The 15,774-nt window shown below is 36.6% G+C and overlaps 1 protein-coding gene across 5 annotated transcripts in view; it reads left to right on the top strand.

Annotated features, from left to right (window-relative positions):
- Positions 1-12,175, top strand: part of Znf131 (zinc finger protein 131) — a 30,145-nt gene extending 17,970 nt beyond the window's left edge. For 3 of the 5 annotated variants that reach the window (XM_027954415.2, XM_027954413.3, XM_027954414.2), the window contains 3 exons: positions 2,230-2,915; positions 9,188-9,318; positions 10,296-12,175. In XM_027954415.2, the coding sequence (XP_027810216.2) occupies positions 2,230-2,915; positions 9,188-9,318; positions 10,296-10,982 (1,504 nt within the window). In that variant the 3' untranslated portion in view covers positions 10,983-12,175. Of the gene's footprint in view, positions 1-2,229; positions 2,916-9,187; positions 9,319-10,295 lie in introns of those variants that run through there. The other 2 variants (XM_027954417.3, XM_071612627.1) reach the window with 2 other exon arrangements.
- The last annotated feature ends 3,599 nt before the right edge of the window (positions 12,176-15,774 follow it).

Raw genomic sequence — 15,774 nt, 5'->3', positions numbered from 1 at the left:
AAATTTTCCAGTTAGGATTATATAACCTTCCTACCCCTTTTTGTCTTCATCATTACCCAGGAAGCAGCTGAGAAGAGATGATTCCTTTCTGTGGACAACTGAATTTGATTACCAAACTGCCTTACCCAGATTTTTTGGTCAAGGAGGAGGTGAGGGAAATAGTCAGAAATCTTTTTGAATCAATGTTTTGAGAAGGCCATTGTAAATACTCCATAATATTAGTTATCTGTTGATGGTAGAGAGTATGAGAAGTCCATTAATACCTTTAATGTTAGCCAGTTATTAGCCAATTACTGAGTAGCATTTGTGATTAAAAACTGCAGTACTCTCGGACTGATGGTGATCCAAAAAGTTGAACAGAAGACATAGATTAATTTCAGAGGCTACAATGTGTGGCCTGAACTAGCTGATCAGACTGCAGTAGCAACAGTGTAAACTGAAAAAGTGTTAACAGTGGTAAAGCACAACTGACAGCCTAGAGATGGAGCCAAAAGTCTAGTATAGTCAGCCTTCAAGTACCAGAGACAAAACCATGTGATATGGCTTTTTCACTCTGAGACAGACAGGGCAACTCTTTGTAGATGTCACAAGTCTGGCACACAGTCTACATCAGAAACAGGGTCTTTTACTTGTGCTCAATCCGTGATGGTGGATGTGTTGGCACATTCAGAATAAGTCGGATCTAGGCATTAATGGTGACAGTCTGGGTGCAGATGTGATTAGCAGTTTGATTCCAGTTGATTTCATTAGAGAACCATCCTTTATATAGGCATCAAAATAAGTGATCCAGATTAAGAATAGGGAATGTTGACCAGAGCTATGAGGACAGTCTCAGTTTCTACCCATTGGGCAAAGCCATTGTGTCTACTTTTAGTTTTCATGGTTTTGAGGTTGAACACCTTCAGCAGCCCAGTGAACACCATCAGGTTTCAACTTAACAAAATCATTAGTGAGTCAAGGATCCCATTAACCTGTTGGCTTTACTTTTGGTCAACAGAGAGTGGGAGCTACCACTTTTTCATATAAAGCCAAAGTATAAACTGACTGCTTTCTTAAATATACCCTTTACATTTGACAAATGACACTTGTTGGGCACTTCTAACCTTATTACTGTCATTCTAAATCTTGTAAATGTACTTATTGTTAGATGCTGAAGCACTGAAACAGCAGTTTATAGAATCAACTCCACCCCCCAAGGTCAAGAGAACTTCCCTATCCTGCTCTGAATCATGCCTGTACCCCATCAGTTGAATGTAAAGTGCCTTTTCTCCCTCAGGGAACTAGGTAGGATAGTAAGTTGGGCACTTGAAAGTTTGAGTTCTTCACATTCCTGAGTTTCTCCCATCATACTTGGTGAGTACATATTGACTGTAGCTCCACTTGAGAATAGGGAGACTTTGGCTCTCCCCTTAATTTTCTTTCTCCTTAAAAGCACTTGAAAGTAGAGGGGAAGGGAAAGATAGAAGAGAAGTTATGGAGGAAGAAAGTGATTCTGGTTTCAAACAACTCACAGACTGTATGGGGTTCAGACAAACAAACCTCCAGTTTCAGCCCCTTCAAAGACCTCAAGGTTATTCTTCTGACACAGTCTGTTTCAGCTATGAAAACTCCTGATTTCAGCTGCCCCCTCTCATGTTGCTTTCCAGTTGGAACTTCCAGGTCATGCCTTTGGTTTGAAAGATACTCCTTAATCCTGGACGTTTACTGCCCCATTGTCATATCATTTCCATTTTTGCCTAGTTTTAACATAAAAGTTTAAGGGTTTTCACTTGGTCTGTAACTATGATTTTCTCCTGTTCACCCTCTAATATTTTATAGTTTCAGTGGTTTTTTTAAAAGCCAGCTTCATTTTGAGTTAATTTTTTAATGTATGATGTGAAGTAAAGGTTGTAGTTTGTATTTTCCATGTAGATATCAGATGTTCTAGCACCACCATTAAAATATTATCTTTCCTTTATTAAAATACTTTGGAACCTCTTTTTCAAAAGTTTATTCTGTAAGTGGGGCTCTGTTTTGGACTTTATTCTGTTCCATTAATCTTCATAGTTGTGCTTTCACCAGTGTCATTATCTTCATTGCTGTAGCTTTGTAGGAAGTCTTGAAATCGGTATACACCTTCCAATTTTGTTTTCTGCCTTTCTGTATAAATTTTATCATCAGTTTCTTCAAAAAAGCCTGCTGAGATTTTGATCTTGTATATTTTTTTAATTCATATGTTATATATTTCAGAAACAAAGAAAATTCAGCTCCATTAGAGGAAAATACCACAGGAAAAAATGAGGCAAAAAAAAGAAAGATTGCAGAAACTTCAAATGTTATCACTGAGTCATTGCCATCTGCAGAATCAGAGCCTGTTGAAATTGAGGTGGAGATTGCTGAAGGCACAATTGAAGTGGAAGATGAAGGCATGGAAACATTAGAGGAAGTGGCTTCTGCCAAGCAGTCCATAAAGTACATACAGAGCACAGGTTCCTCTGATGATTCTGCTTTAGCATTGTTGGCAGATATTACCAGCAAGTACCGACAAGGTGATAGAAAAGGGCAGATTAAAGAAGAAGATGGCTGTGCATCTGACCCCATAAGCAAACAGGTAGAAGGTATTGAAATTGTGGAACTTCAGCTGTCACATGTGAAGGACTTGTTCCATTGTGAGAAATGTAACCGTTCATTTAAATTGTTTTACCATTTTAAGGAACACATGAAATCACACTCCACTGAGAGTTTCAAGTGTGAAATATGCAATAAAAGGTACCTTCGGGAGAGCGCATGGAAACAGCACCTAAATTGTTACCACCTTGAAGAAGGTGGAGTGAATAAGAAGCAAAGAACTGGGAAAAAAATTCATATATGTCAGTACTGTGAGAAACAGTTTGACCACTTTGGACATTTTAAAGAGCATCTTCGAAAACATACAGGTAATTAGAAAATACTTTGTTAAAAGTGTATTTATTCCACATTTATATGAAGTCTAAATTGTTTTTTTAAATAGTGCCATATAAACTAATAACTTCTGTCTTTTCTAAGACAAAACACACATTGCATTTATAGTATTGTTGAAATATTGATACTTAAATGCAAATCATTATCAGCTTTGAAAGTGATTGTCCCTTTTATGCCTTACCAGTTTCTATATTTTTCAAAGAAATACATAAAATATTCTGATTTACTTACTAAGGATTATAAATTATTCAGTCCTAATAGTGGGACTTTACTGTTCTTGTTATTACATTTTTCCTATTAATATGTTACATAGATAAGTACATTTATAAGATGTCTCTGATATGTTTATACTTTTTTGCATACATTTAGTTATGTTTTGGCCTAGTTGATAGGCAATATACCATCTTACTTCATATCTCTCACCAGCAAATGTGTCAGGACTGGTGGATAGCCAGGGAGCTAAGAAGGATCATGTCTTCATACTATTCCTTCTCCTGGGAGCCATCCTAGACCTAAAGCACAGGTTCCAGAAAGGTCTGTCTAAGGCCCTATGGTTCTCACAATTCTGTATTTGCTTGTTTCCCTGTCTGATTCACTGCCCTTGTTCCCACTCCCCAACCATTTCCTTGTGAGGTCTCGTGAACCATGCATAGGACCTGCTACCAATAGCTTGAAACTCGAAGAGTCCTTAAGTCCACTATAACAAGTAAGTGCTGAGTATCAGGCTTCTGAACACTTGTTCCCAAGTCCCATTGCAGGTAGTGGTTAAGGCTGTTTTTTAGATTGTTGATACGTGACTACAGCATAGATACACTATACTATTTGGGATCTTTCTCTTTGATGCTAGAGTTTGGAGAAAGCTTTTGGTGAAATATTTTTATAGACCCCTCACTATCTAGAATCACTTGCTAATATTAGTTGAAAATGAGAAACTAGGTAGAAACAGATAATATGGTATCCTTTGCCATCTGAATTCTTGCTGTCAATATTTGGAAACTAAATACAGGAGTAGAGAGTAGTCAGAGAATGTACTACTCCTTAAGGCTCAGTATGAATTTAAAAGGTTTTAAGGGACTAGTTTGGGTAATTAATACACAGTAAATTTTTATGTAAATTAAATTCTGATTTCAGATTTGTACACTTTAGAAACTGATATAGATTTTTTGGTCCTTAAAAAAACAAATATTCGGGGCCGGGGTTGTAACTCAGTGGTTAAACGCTTGCCTTGCCTGCAGGAGGCACTGGGTTCGATCCTCAGCACCACATAAAAATAAATAAATAAATGAAACAAAGCTGGGCAGCTCAATTGATATTTTATATATATATATATATATATATATATATGTATGTATATGTATATGTATATATATGTATATGTGTGTGTGTGTATATATATATATATATATATATATATATATTCATTCAGCTAGGCGCAGTGGTGCACACCTATAATCCCAGTGGATTGAGAGGCTGAGATAGGAGGATTGCAAATTCAAGGCCAGCCTCAGCAACGTTGAGGCGCTAAGCAACTCAGTGAGACCCTGTCTCTAAATAAAATACAAAATAGGGCTGGGAATGTGGCTCAGTGGTTGAGTGCCCCTGAGTTCCAAAAGGGTACCAAAAAAACAAATATTCATCTATTCTTTGGGTCTCTTGTTGAACATTTATGTGATAACTGTGGGTTAATTTTGCAAAAGGATTAAATACCACCAGAACAGTAAACATTAGAATGTAACCAGTGAACTTTGATAGGGACTTCCAGCACATCAGCAGAGGACCAGTTGCTTTTATATTACTTTTTAGGACTATGATATTTGATAATAGGGCAACATGAACTCTTTTAGAAATTTTAAAATGTACTCTTTATTTTGGATTACACAGAATATAGGTTGTATTTCTAAGTTATTAGAAAATATAGGACCGCATGTCCACTGGACGATCACTTTAGCACATAAACAGTTTTGACATTTAACTTCAATTACTTTGCTAGTAATCAGTGACAAGATTATTGTAGGTAAGTGATAGATGGTTTAGTGAATTTGAGAAGAGCATAAGTGAGCAGTTTTAAATTGTGTTTGTTAATAAAGGATGATCACTTTTCCCTTTCAACAAATTTTTTCTTGTAACCAACTAAGTACAAAAATTGGAGACAATCCAGTCCCCGACCATAAAACATAATACACCCCAACTCATTTTCATATTTTGTATATTTTTATTGGTTTAATGTTTTTGTTTCTTGTATATTCTTAAAGCATGTACCATAATCTGTGGCTTGATTTGCAAAATTTTAGCTATTCACATACTCTGAATTTATTTATTATAGTAATGATCCCATTCTGCTAGATCATGGATTTAGAATCCAAGGAGCTCAGTTATATTGGGGAAAATATTCAGACACAGTGTTTGATAAGCTAAATGCTGGGTTGCTTGGGATGGAAGAGACAAAGATGGCTTTCTGGGGGTTACCCTATGGTGACTCAAGAGAAGAAGCCTGGAAACAGGCATTCCAGACAAAGGAAATGAAACAATCAGACATAAAAACAAGTGGAAGCAAGTTATTAGGAGGGCAGGTAGTGCATATGCTGAAGGATTGAATCCAGGTAGAGGAATGCAAGGAGATGTGACCAAAAAGATCGAAAGGGCTGACCAGACAGCAGGAACCTGTGCATCATATGGGAGATCTACAGGTGGTTTAAGTGTGAGAAAGAAGAGAAGGTTGAGATCATAGTTATTTTCATAAGTGCTGTAAATGAGTTTGGATTTTATCTTGGAAGATTCTGGGTCATTTTAAAGGAGTTTTAAGTCAGAAAGCAATCTGATCAAATTTGGTTTAGATGATTGGCAAGATAGATTGGAGCAGCGTGAAACCTACTGACTCTAATAAGGAATCTGTTCAAGTAAATCAGAATGGGGAGTTGGTAAAGGTAGCTACAATGGAAAAGGGTTGGACATTTTAGTAATATGTAGGTAAAATCCATAGGATTTGGTGACCAGTGAGGTGATGGGGAGGCAGAGGGGGTTGGTATTAGAGAGGGAGTTTCCTATCTTTCTCATTTAGGTGACCAAATGATTGGGGGTTATTAAATTACAGAAAAAACAGGTAAGCAGTTTAGGTGTTAAAGAAGAACCAGACCAACTGACAGCTATGCCTGAGGGATAACCAGTGTGAAAGACAACCTAGAGCTGGCCTTTAGCCATGTTTTTAAATAGTGAACTCCTAGTTTCCAAGAGAGAAAAGTATAGAATCAGAATGTGGATCCAGAAATCAAGTCAGTTCCAACTCTAGTTCTGATATTTGCAAGCATGAACTTGACTGGTTCACTTTACTTTGAGATTTCTCAAAGTATAAATAATGATAACAATACCTTCCCACAGTTTTCCATTACTGTGACAAAATATATACCTGAGATAAATCAACTTGAAGGAGGAATCATTTATTTTGGCCCACAATTTCAGGGGTTTTAGTCCATGGTCATGTGACTTTTTTGTTTCTGGGGCTGTGATGAAGCATGATGGAGCAAAACTGCTCACCTCATGGCAGCCTGGAAGAAGAGAGACTAGGAGGGAAGAAGAAAAGGAGACTGGAGGACAAAATATATACATCAAAAGCACACCTTCAGTGACCTACTTTGTTCAGCTAGGCCCTATGTCCTAAAGGTTCCACAACCTCCCAGTAGCACCACTAATTAGGGACCAGGCCTTCAAAACATGAGCCTTTGGGGAACATAAGCAGATCAAAACTATAACGCCTACTTTCCAGGGTTGTGACAAATATGAAAATGGTGAAAGCACTTTGAAAACTGCAGCTACCCACACATCTAAAATAGAAATAATCTGTTGTTATTTCTATATTTTACTGGGCTTATTAAAGTAAATTTTAAAATAGAAACAGTTCAAGTGGCATACAATGAAAAGTTAGTCTCTTTTTTACTTAAGTAGATCTCTTCAGAAGTAAACTACTGGCTGGTGGTATAGTTTGGTTGTGGAGAGTGTTCTTAGGCATGTGCCAGGCTTTGGCTTCAATCCCTACCACTACAAAGAAAGAAACAACTGTTATCATTTCTTTATTTATCCTTCCAGGTGTATTCCTTGGATTTTCAAATAACCGTACACGTACATGCTTGCTTTTGGGGAAACAGCTAGCATGCCGTGATAACAGTGACATTTATCTTGTTTTTTGGGAGGGAGGGGGGAAACGTTGTATCTATGAATACTTAATTTTTAAAAATTGTGGATGCACAATACTTTAGTATATAGTTATACCATGATTAACTACTCCTATTAATAAACACTTAGGTTTTTGCTAGGTCTTTGCTATTATAAACTATGCTGCAATAAGCATTCTTGTACATTTATCTTTATGTGTGTGTTCAAGTAACTTAATTTTTAAGAGGAGAACTGCCAGGAGTATGAGTATGTGCATTTAAAATCTTGGCAAATATTATCAAATTGCCCCTAAAAGAGGTTCTACCAGTTTATACTTGTAAGTTTTATTGATAATGAAAAATTATAATAAAACCACAAAATTTAATATTTCTTTTAGCAGTATCTCCCAACATTTTTGGAATTAAAAGGGGTTTCTGTATCAACAGTAATTCCAGGTAAATAGGTATTCTTTCTCATATTAAGTTTTTATCATGGAAATCGTACAAAAGCTGTATGTTTTTTAGGAAATAATGTTACTTGACTGCATGAATCCTTCTATTTAAGTATGAAGGTCTCATCTGGGACCTCATTTCTGGTGCTCCACCTCCAAAATTTTAGTCTTGTTCTCTAAGCATTATCCTTTCTCCATATTTCTTCACTTTTCTCATAATTTTTCTCTCTAACCACATTTTCTTGCTTAGAAGAACTCACTTCCTCTTAAAAAAAATCTTCTGTCTTGGAATGAATTTTGGTATTTGCTCCTGCTCCCTGGTTGCTGAGTACTGATAGAGATAATTCATGTCTGAGATCTTCAGTTAGACAGTTTGGTGTTTGTTTCCTCTTTCAGTGATTATTCCATATCATCACTGTAGTACTCCTTCTCTCACAGCAAATAACAGTGGTTTCTCTTGGCTTGAAGAACCCTCATAGTGATCTGTTCTCCCAGCCACCTTTCCTCTTTACTTCTAGGCTTTCTTGAGAGAGTCTTTATACTGATTGTTTTCACAAACATGCCTCTAACTCTCCTCATCCCAGACAAATCTGGCTTCTGATCCCAGTTTACCACTGACTTCTATAATTTCCCTTAGTTTTCATTCCTTCTGCTTCTTGGCAATTATATTTCTGTTTTCTTTGCTAGCTCATCTATCTGCCTTTTTAACTTGGTGTTTCACTAAGTCCTTTCCTTGATTTTGTTATCATACAACATACTCTGAGAAAATTTATCCATACTGGAAGTATTTATTACCACTGAAAATAACCACTAATCTACATATCAGTCTACCCTCTTATTTGGCTCCAGAATTATTTATACAACTATCTACTGGCTGCCATCCCTCAGCTCTGAGTAACTTGAACTGAACAGCCTCAAAACTGAATTCATAATCTTTCCTACCACAGCTACTCCAATCCTATTTGGATTCCTGAGTCCTGGGTTCTTTTCTGATTGGCATTCCACCCATTGTGAGAAACAGTTCCTCCCTTCTTAATCCTCATCCACTGTGCTGTTTTATACTTCTGACCTCTCCCTAGAGCAGACTTGATTCCTTCTTTCATTCCGTTCCAGGTAGAATTACCCTCCTCTTTTGTGCCTCTGCAGTTCGTTTCCTGTGGCTCTGTTTTCTGTAAGGAGTTTCCGGTGCAATGTATTTATTTATTATCACATATTTCACTTACCCTGGCCTTTGACAGGAAGTTTTTTTTAAAGGACATTGTATTTATCTTTCTATCTTCATTGTCTAGCACATGATCTGTTACATGGTAAGTGTATAAAAATGCTTATGGAAAGAATAGTGATGCATTTCCCTAAAATAACAGATTGGTCATGATTTTTATCTAAGGAAAATAATCCAAGAAATGAAAAACATGGTACAAAACTTGAATCCAAATTTGATTTCTTCATCGGAGCTCAGATTAAATTAATCATCATTAAGTCATATTTTCTCTTATAGAGAAATCTTGGATGTGGTAAAATATCTGAATTGTAATTTATGAATTTCCCCCTTTTAAGAATGTACTATTAAAAGTAACCAAAAAGCAAAAAACAGACTCTTAAAATTTGCTGTTTTTCTTATTGTCAGTATATTTTTTTCTCTTATAATAGGTGAAAAACCTTTTGAGTGTCCAAATTGTCATGAACGATTTGCTAGAAATAGTACTCTCAAATGTCATCTCACTGCATGCCAAACTGGAGTGGGGGCAAAAAAGGGAAGGAAGAAGCTGTATGAATGCCAGGTACGTGTGGGTGTATTCTGTCCTTAACAAATGAATTTGTATTTGCATTCTTCAATAGTGAAAGGTGGTAGTAGTCCCTGACTTACCGCAGTTCAACTTGGGATTTTTTAACTTTATAATAGTGTGAAAGGTCAGTGGAAGTCATACTTTGAATTTTAATCTTTTCCTGAGCTAGTAATAGGTAATAGGATGCTCTCTCATGGTGCTAGACAGAAACAGAGAGCCATAGGTCCCAGTCAGTCAGTGATCAAGAATGAAACAGCTGATACTCTACAGTGTACTTTGTTGTTTAGATGTGATAGTCAGTAGGTTTAAGTATATTGAAAGCATTTTTAACTTAAAGCATTTCCAACTTAGAACATTTACAGTAGATCTCTCAGGACATAACTCGTAAGTTTAGGAGCATCTGAGAATCTCAAGCAAAAGTACAGAGTTGACAGTTTGGAAAGGAATGAGAGTAAAGAACATCACTGTTGATTTTATAAGGAGGAATAGTTTTACTACTCAATCCTAGATGACACTGATACCAATTAAAAAAAAAAAAATACATACTAAACAATAGGTAGTGTGAAACTGAAGTTATTCTTAGCCATAGAGCAGTCAGTCTGAATTTGGGAGAGAGACTGGGGAGGCAAAACAGCTATACCTGCTGCATCATCTTCCATGATAAAATAGTGGGTTTTTTTTTTTTTTTTAAGTAAGATTATGTGTTGAAATTATGCTAGAAATTATAATATGGTTACTTTATATTCCAAGAATTTATGTGGTACTTAAACAATGAGGGCCATATGAAATATTTCCCAGAATATTTAAAGTTGTTAGCAGCTAAAAGACCCAAGTCAACCAAGTAATTATGAAATAGCTTGGACAAGATTTTATTGCAGATACCATATTCAACTTACTATCAATATATGTTAAAATTACAGAGAATAATCCATATTTCTTTCAGTTAACATCATATCTTTTGGTTATTTCAGGTATGTAACAGTGTGTTTAACAGCTGGGACCAGTTCAAAGATCACTTGGTAATACACACTGGAGATAAACCCAACCATTGTACTTTATGTGACTTGTGGTTTATGCAAGGAAATGAATTAAGGAGGCACCTCAGTGATACTCATAATATTTCAGAGCGTCTAGTAACTGAAGAAGTCCTTTCAGTAGAAACACGTGTGCAAACTGAACCAGTGACATCAATGACTATTATAGAACAAGTTGGGAAGGTGCATGTGTTACCATTACTTCAGGTCCAGGTGGATTCAGCACAAGTGACTGTGGAACAAGTCCATCCAGATCTGCTTCAGGACAGCCAAGTGCATGATTCACACATGAGTGAGCTTCCAGAGCAGGTCCAAGTCAGTTATCTAGAAGTGGGTCGAATTCAGACTGAAGAAGGTACTGAAGTACACGTAGAGGAGCTGCATGTTGAACGGGTAAATCAGATGCCAGTGGAAGTACAAACTGAGCTTCTAGAAGCGGACTTGGACCACGTGACCCCTGAAATCATGAGCCAAGAGGAGAGAGAGCCTAACCAAGCAGATGCTGCTGAGGCTGCCAGGGAAGATCACAGAGGTGCTGAGGGTTTAAAGACCAAACCAGCAGTGGATTCCCAAGTTGAAAAGGCAGAGAATGATGACAGAACAGCTATGCCAGTTTTAGATTGAAATAACGAATATATTTTTTAATTTACACTTTGGGTTTTTGAACTGATTATGGGCAGTGTGACTGTCCTTAAACTGACAGACAAGTGGACCAAAGTTAAAAACTATTTCCTGTTGTGCTGAACTGTTTCTATCGAAACATACTGATGCCCCTCACCCCAGTTAATGCCACAGAGGAGGCTCTTTCTCATAAATGAAGGGGAGCTTTGAGAAGTATATTTCTGAAAACTTAAATGGATTATATTCTTATTATATAGTTGGGTACGAAAGTATCTATTTTCATTGTAGTAAGTTTATCACCGTTTTCTCTTCCCCGGGTCATGTCCTTCCTCAAATTTTTTCCATATTGTAAAATCAAATGTAAAATCATTAGAATACAAGTTTATGTATTCTAATGCATGTTAGAAAATTGAATATGTAGGAAACAAGGCTGCATGAAGAAAGTGCGTTGTTACTGTGCAGTTAAAATTTTGGCTGGCTTTCTTTAGTTTGAACAACATTCTTGTCTACCCCAATAGTCACAGGTGCCATCTCTGCAACAGAAAGAGTGGTGGTGGCAAAATTTCCAGAATGTTAAAAAAACAAACAAAACACCCACGTGCCTTTTTAAAACCAACTAGACTTTTCTATAAAACATCTCTGGTTCTTTCAAAGTTTGTGTTATAAGGAGCAATGTAGACAGTGCTATAGTACTTCATATTTTTGCTTATGATGACAACTACCAATTCTTTTTCATTTAAGTTAGATTGAGAAATTTCATTTAATGGCAGCTGAAGGGCCATTTTCAATTGGGAGAGTTCATTTACATCTGTGGTAAACTTTATTTTGATGAAAAGTTGCACTAGTATTTTACCACAAGATGAAAAATAAAAAGATGAGCATCATTTAAAAATTAATGTATTTAAAATAAATTACAGAGAAAAACATGTATATAATATATCAGGCTTTGTTTTGAATGGAATCTTTTCCCCCAATCCTTAATGTAAAGATCTTGTGCTATAACTTTTAAAGCCATACAAATAAGAGTGCTAAACTGTGGACTTAAAAGTAGGTGTGTAAATATTTTTAATCAGTATTACTTAGAAAATAAAATATAACAACTACATAAAATAAACCAATATGCTATTTTCTTTACCTGTTAAATATTGGGAGATATTTACATTTTTAAAGTAAACTTGAAAATTATGTGTTCATGACTCTTTCTTATTTTTTTTAATTACCAGTGTGGAGGTTGGTATGTGGTCAGAGATACCATCTCATCTTTCTGCATCTGTATTAACATGATTTTTTCATGAACAGAGAGAAAATTCTCAACACATACCTCCAACTTCAAAAGTCGGCTCAAGAAAAAGAAGACAGAAGTTGGTATTCTTTGTAGTTCTTACATAGTGAGCATAACAGCAAGTGGAATTTTTTGAGTAGAGCCTTATTAAGTTTTAAAGATCAATTCAAATAACTTTTTGGTAATCCTGATGTTAAATAGTAACACGTTTATGAAATATGTGGAAGAGAATGGCTTTATACAGTTGGAGAAGTCACAGATTGAGATGTATCAGGAATAAAAAGGTTGTGTTTTTAAGATCTAAAGTAGTCGCACAGTAGCACACACCTGTAATCCCAGCAGCTTGCTCCCAAGCTGCTAAGGCAGGAGGATTGGAAGTTCAAAGCCAGACTTGGCAACTTAGCCATAAGCAACTAAGTGAGACCCTGTCTCTCAAACAAATACAGGGATGGGGCCGGGGCTCAGTGGTAGAGCTCTTTTCTTGCACGTATGAGGCACTGGGTTCCATCCTCAGTAACAAATAAAAATAAAGATATTTAAAAATGAATATTTTTTTTAAATTACAAAAGGCCAGGGATGTGGCTTACTGGTTAAGGGCTTCTGGATTCAAACCCTGGTACCAAAAAAAAATTTTAAGTATATGAACAATTTTCAAGTGGGTGTTTGGCAGTTAAGTACCAACTGCAACACTTACCTAAGCTTTTTTGAAGTTAGAAAATACAATAATAGTTTTTTCACATTGAATATTTTAGGCTTATGTTTGATGTCCATGTTCCTGAATTGTGGTTTTTTTTTTTTTTTAGCCTTAGGAGATAGTCTGAAACTACTAGCCTACCAGCTAGTATCTAGTGAATTTTGAAGGCTAAAAATAACTCATGTTGTGTCCGTGAGCCATGGTATAAAACAGGTTTATTTTTAAATATAATCCTCTTTCTGACTGTAAGGCAGAGATCAGGGGCAGAAGCACATCAAAGTGTTAAAATTATCATTTGAGTTTTCATAGTTGGTAAAGCTTTCAAGACAGATTTGAGTGGCAAATGTTCCTTTTCCCAAAAGGTATAATAAGGCTATCAGTATGTTCAGAATGCCAGTGGATTTCATGGGAAATTAAGATGAAATTACCACTGGTTATAAACCTTATGTTGAATAGCACTTTGTAATTTGCAAAGCATGATCTTTTTTTTTTTTCAGTCTTTATTTTGTTTATTTTTACATGGTGCTGAGGATCGAACCCAGTGCCTTACATGTGTGAGGCAAGTGCTCTGCCACTGAGCCACAAACCCCAGCCCTCTAAGATGTTTTACTACTTCATTTCTACTGGCGTTTTAAGTCTGCACTGTGGTAGTTGAACAGTAGAGTGTGCAATAATCTCTGCGCTCTGGTTTGAACAGCAGTTCTCAGACACCAATTGGTTGCCCAACAATTCAATTCTGAGGCTACCCAGATTGAGAGCAGACACCCAATGTTAAATGCTCAGTATCACACCAGTGTCCTCACTTGAAGCACAGCCACAAATGGCGCCAACTAACTTCCAGCAGTCATGCTCACCCAATTACAAATTTAGGGTTCCCATAATCCCTAACCCTCAAAGTTTGATAATGCCTTAGAACAACTCACAGAACTAAGGAAAGCACTGTACTTAAATTACTGTTTTCTTAAAAAAAAAAAAAATCCAGGAACAATCAAATGGGCAAGATGCATAAAGTATAGTGGGGGTGCAAAGCAGGAGATCAGAGTTTTTCTGTTCTTTCCTGGTTTGCCACTTTCCCAATACAATGATGTATTAATTTGTGAGTTTTCATTATCTAGGCTGATTAGATCATTGGTGATTGGTTACTGAGCACCTTCCCGTCCTCTTGGCTCTTCTGGAGGTATCAGAGTGGAGCTGATAGTTACATCCCTCTACTCAAAATTGATTCTTCTTTTGACCCATCCTCATCTTGAAGCTACCTAGGGGTTCCCTTCCAGTAGTTCATTAACATAAACTGGGGTTGGGATTGTGGCTCAGCGGTAGAGCAGTGACTGAAAATTTAGCCTGATTTTGTTAGAGAAAATAGAGCTTTGAAATCATTAACACTAACCGTTGTGTTAATTATATCCAGAGAGGGACAGGCTAAATCTTTTTCATGTGTAATGCACTGAGCTGTCCTGTAGCTCTTAAATTTGTCATAAAGGATTCAAAGGGAAACAGCAGAATTAAAACTTATCAAAACTTTTTCATTACCATTAATAAGATCTTTAAAGCTAGAGGCAGATAATGTCATAAGTATAGACTAAATAGGATATTTTGAAATTCTGTGTCCTATAAACTGTTCCATTAATCCTTATTGACATAGTAAGTGGGACAACATGATAAACTGATTCTTTTTCTCCTTGTCTTTCTTACAACCTAATATGACATAAATATTCAACTAAAGTAATCCCTACCTTGATATTTCTACCAGAATGTAGCCTGGGGAAGAACAACTTTGAGATAGGAATTTAGAGATACAGAGAGAACAGAATCTCAAGAGAAACACCCGTACACCATTGGAATGCAGAACAACTTAGAAGTAACCTAGTGTACCCTTTGTGCTTGTCTTTGGCTTGCCAGCTGATGAGAAAGTACTAGAACCACAAGATAACCATGAGGCATCTGGACAAACCACTCCTTTAGAGAGTGTGCCATTAAAGACTTTGGTAACTGAGAATGACCTTAGTCTCATATAATAGCAAGACACACAACCCTAGGTAGAGATTTAATACCCCAGGTGGGTGGAGATGCATAATTATAACATGCAAGAGCAATGTGCAAGTGCAAGGAAAATTAGCACAAAAGTATGTAACCTGGTCCTGACTTCACTCTATTTTGGTCCCCTAACTACTATTCCTCTATAAATGTTAAAAGCCCAGAATAGGTGAACAAGGATCTGAGATTGCCCACATTCTCATTCTGAACATGTACTTTCTACAATAAATCTCTTTCTCGACTTGGACCTGTCAATCCTTAAATTCTTCTCTGTGAGATGGTCAAAAATATGAAGGGTCCGAGTAGAGGTGTCCTCCACTCCTGGAGACCTCCACAAACTCCCAGTCAGTGACTATTTCATTGCAACATTATAGCTATCATTTATGAATTACTTATGTAGTGTATGTACACTTTTAGTTATCTCAACTACTCCATAAGGTCACTTTGTTATTTTCTCAAATTTTATAAATGAAGGAACTTGAGGAAGGGGATGAGAAACAGTAGGTAAGAGTGGAACCAGTATTTGAACTGAGGTTAGCTGGACTCCTTATGCCCCACCCCCACACTACAGACTATGCTCCTGATACAAAATAGAATTCTCTAAGAGAGGTCTTTGAAATTGACATTGGATTGCATAAAACATAGGGTGTTAGATATTCATTGCTGTGACAAAATACCTGAGAAAACCAACCTAAAGGAGGAATTTATTTTGGCTCAGTTTCAGTTCATGGTCTCTTTACCCTTTCACTTTGGACCTTTGGTGAGGCAGAACATCATGATAGGGA

This window comes from Marmota flaviventris, chromosome 5 (genome assembly GCF_047511675.1).
Source record: "Marmota flaviventris isolate mMarFla1 chromosome 5, mMarFla1.hap1, whole genome shotgun sequence".
Taxonomy (NCBI): domain Eukaryota; kingdom Metazoa; phylum Chordata; class Mammalia; order Rodentia; family Sciuridae; genus Marmota; species Marmota flaviventris.
Note: the sequence above shows the minus strand (reverse complement) of the source record. Positions and strands in the feature narration are given on the sequence as shown.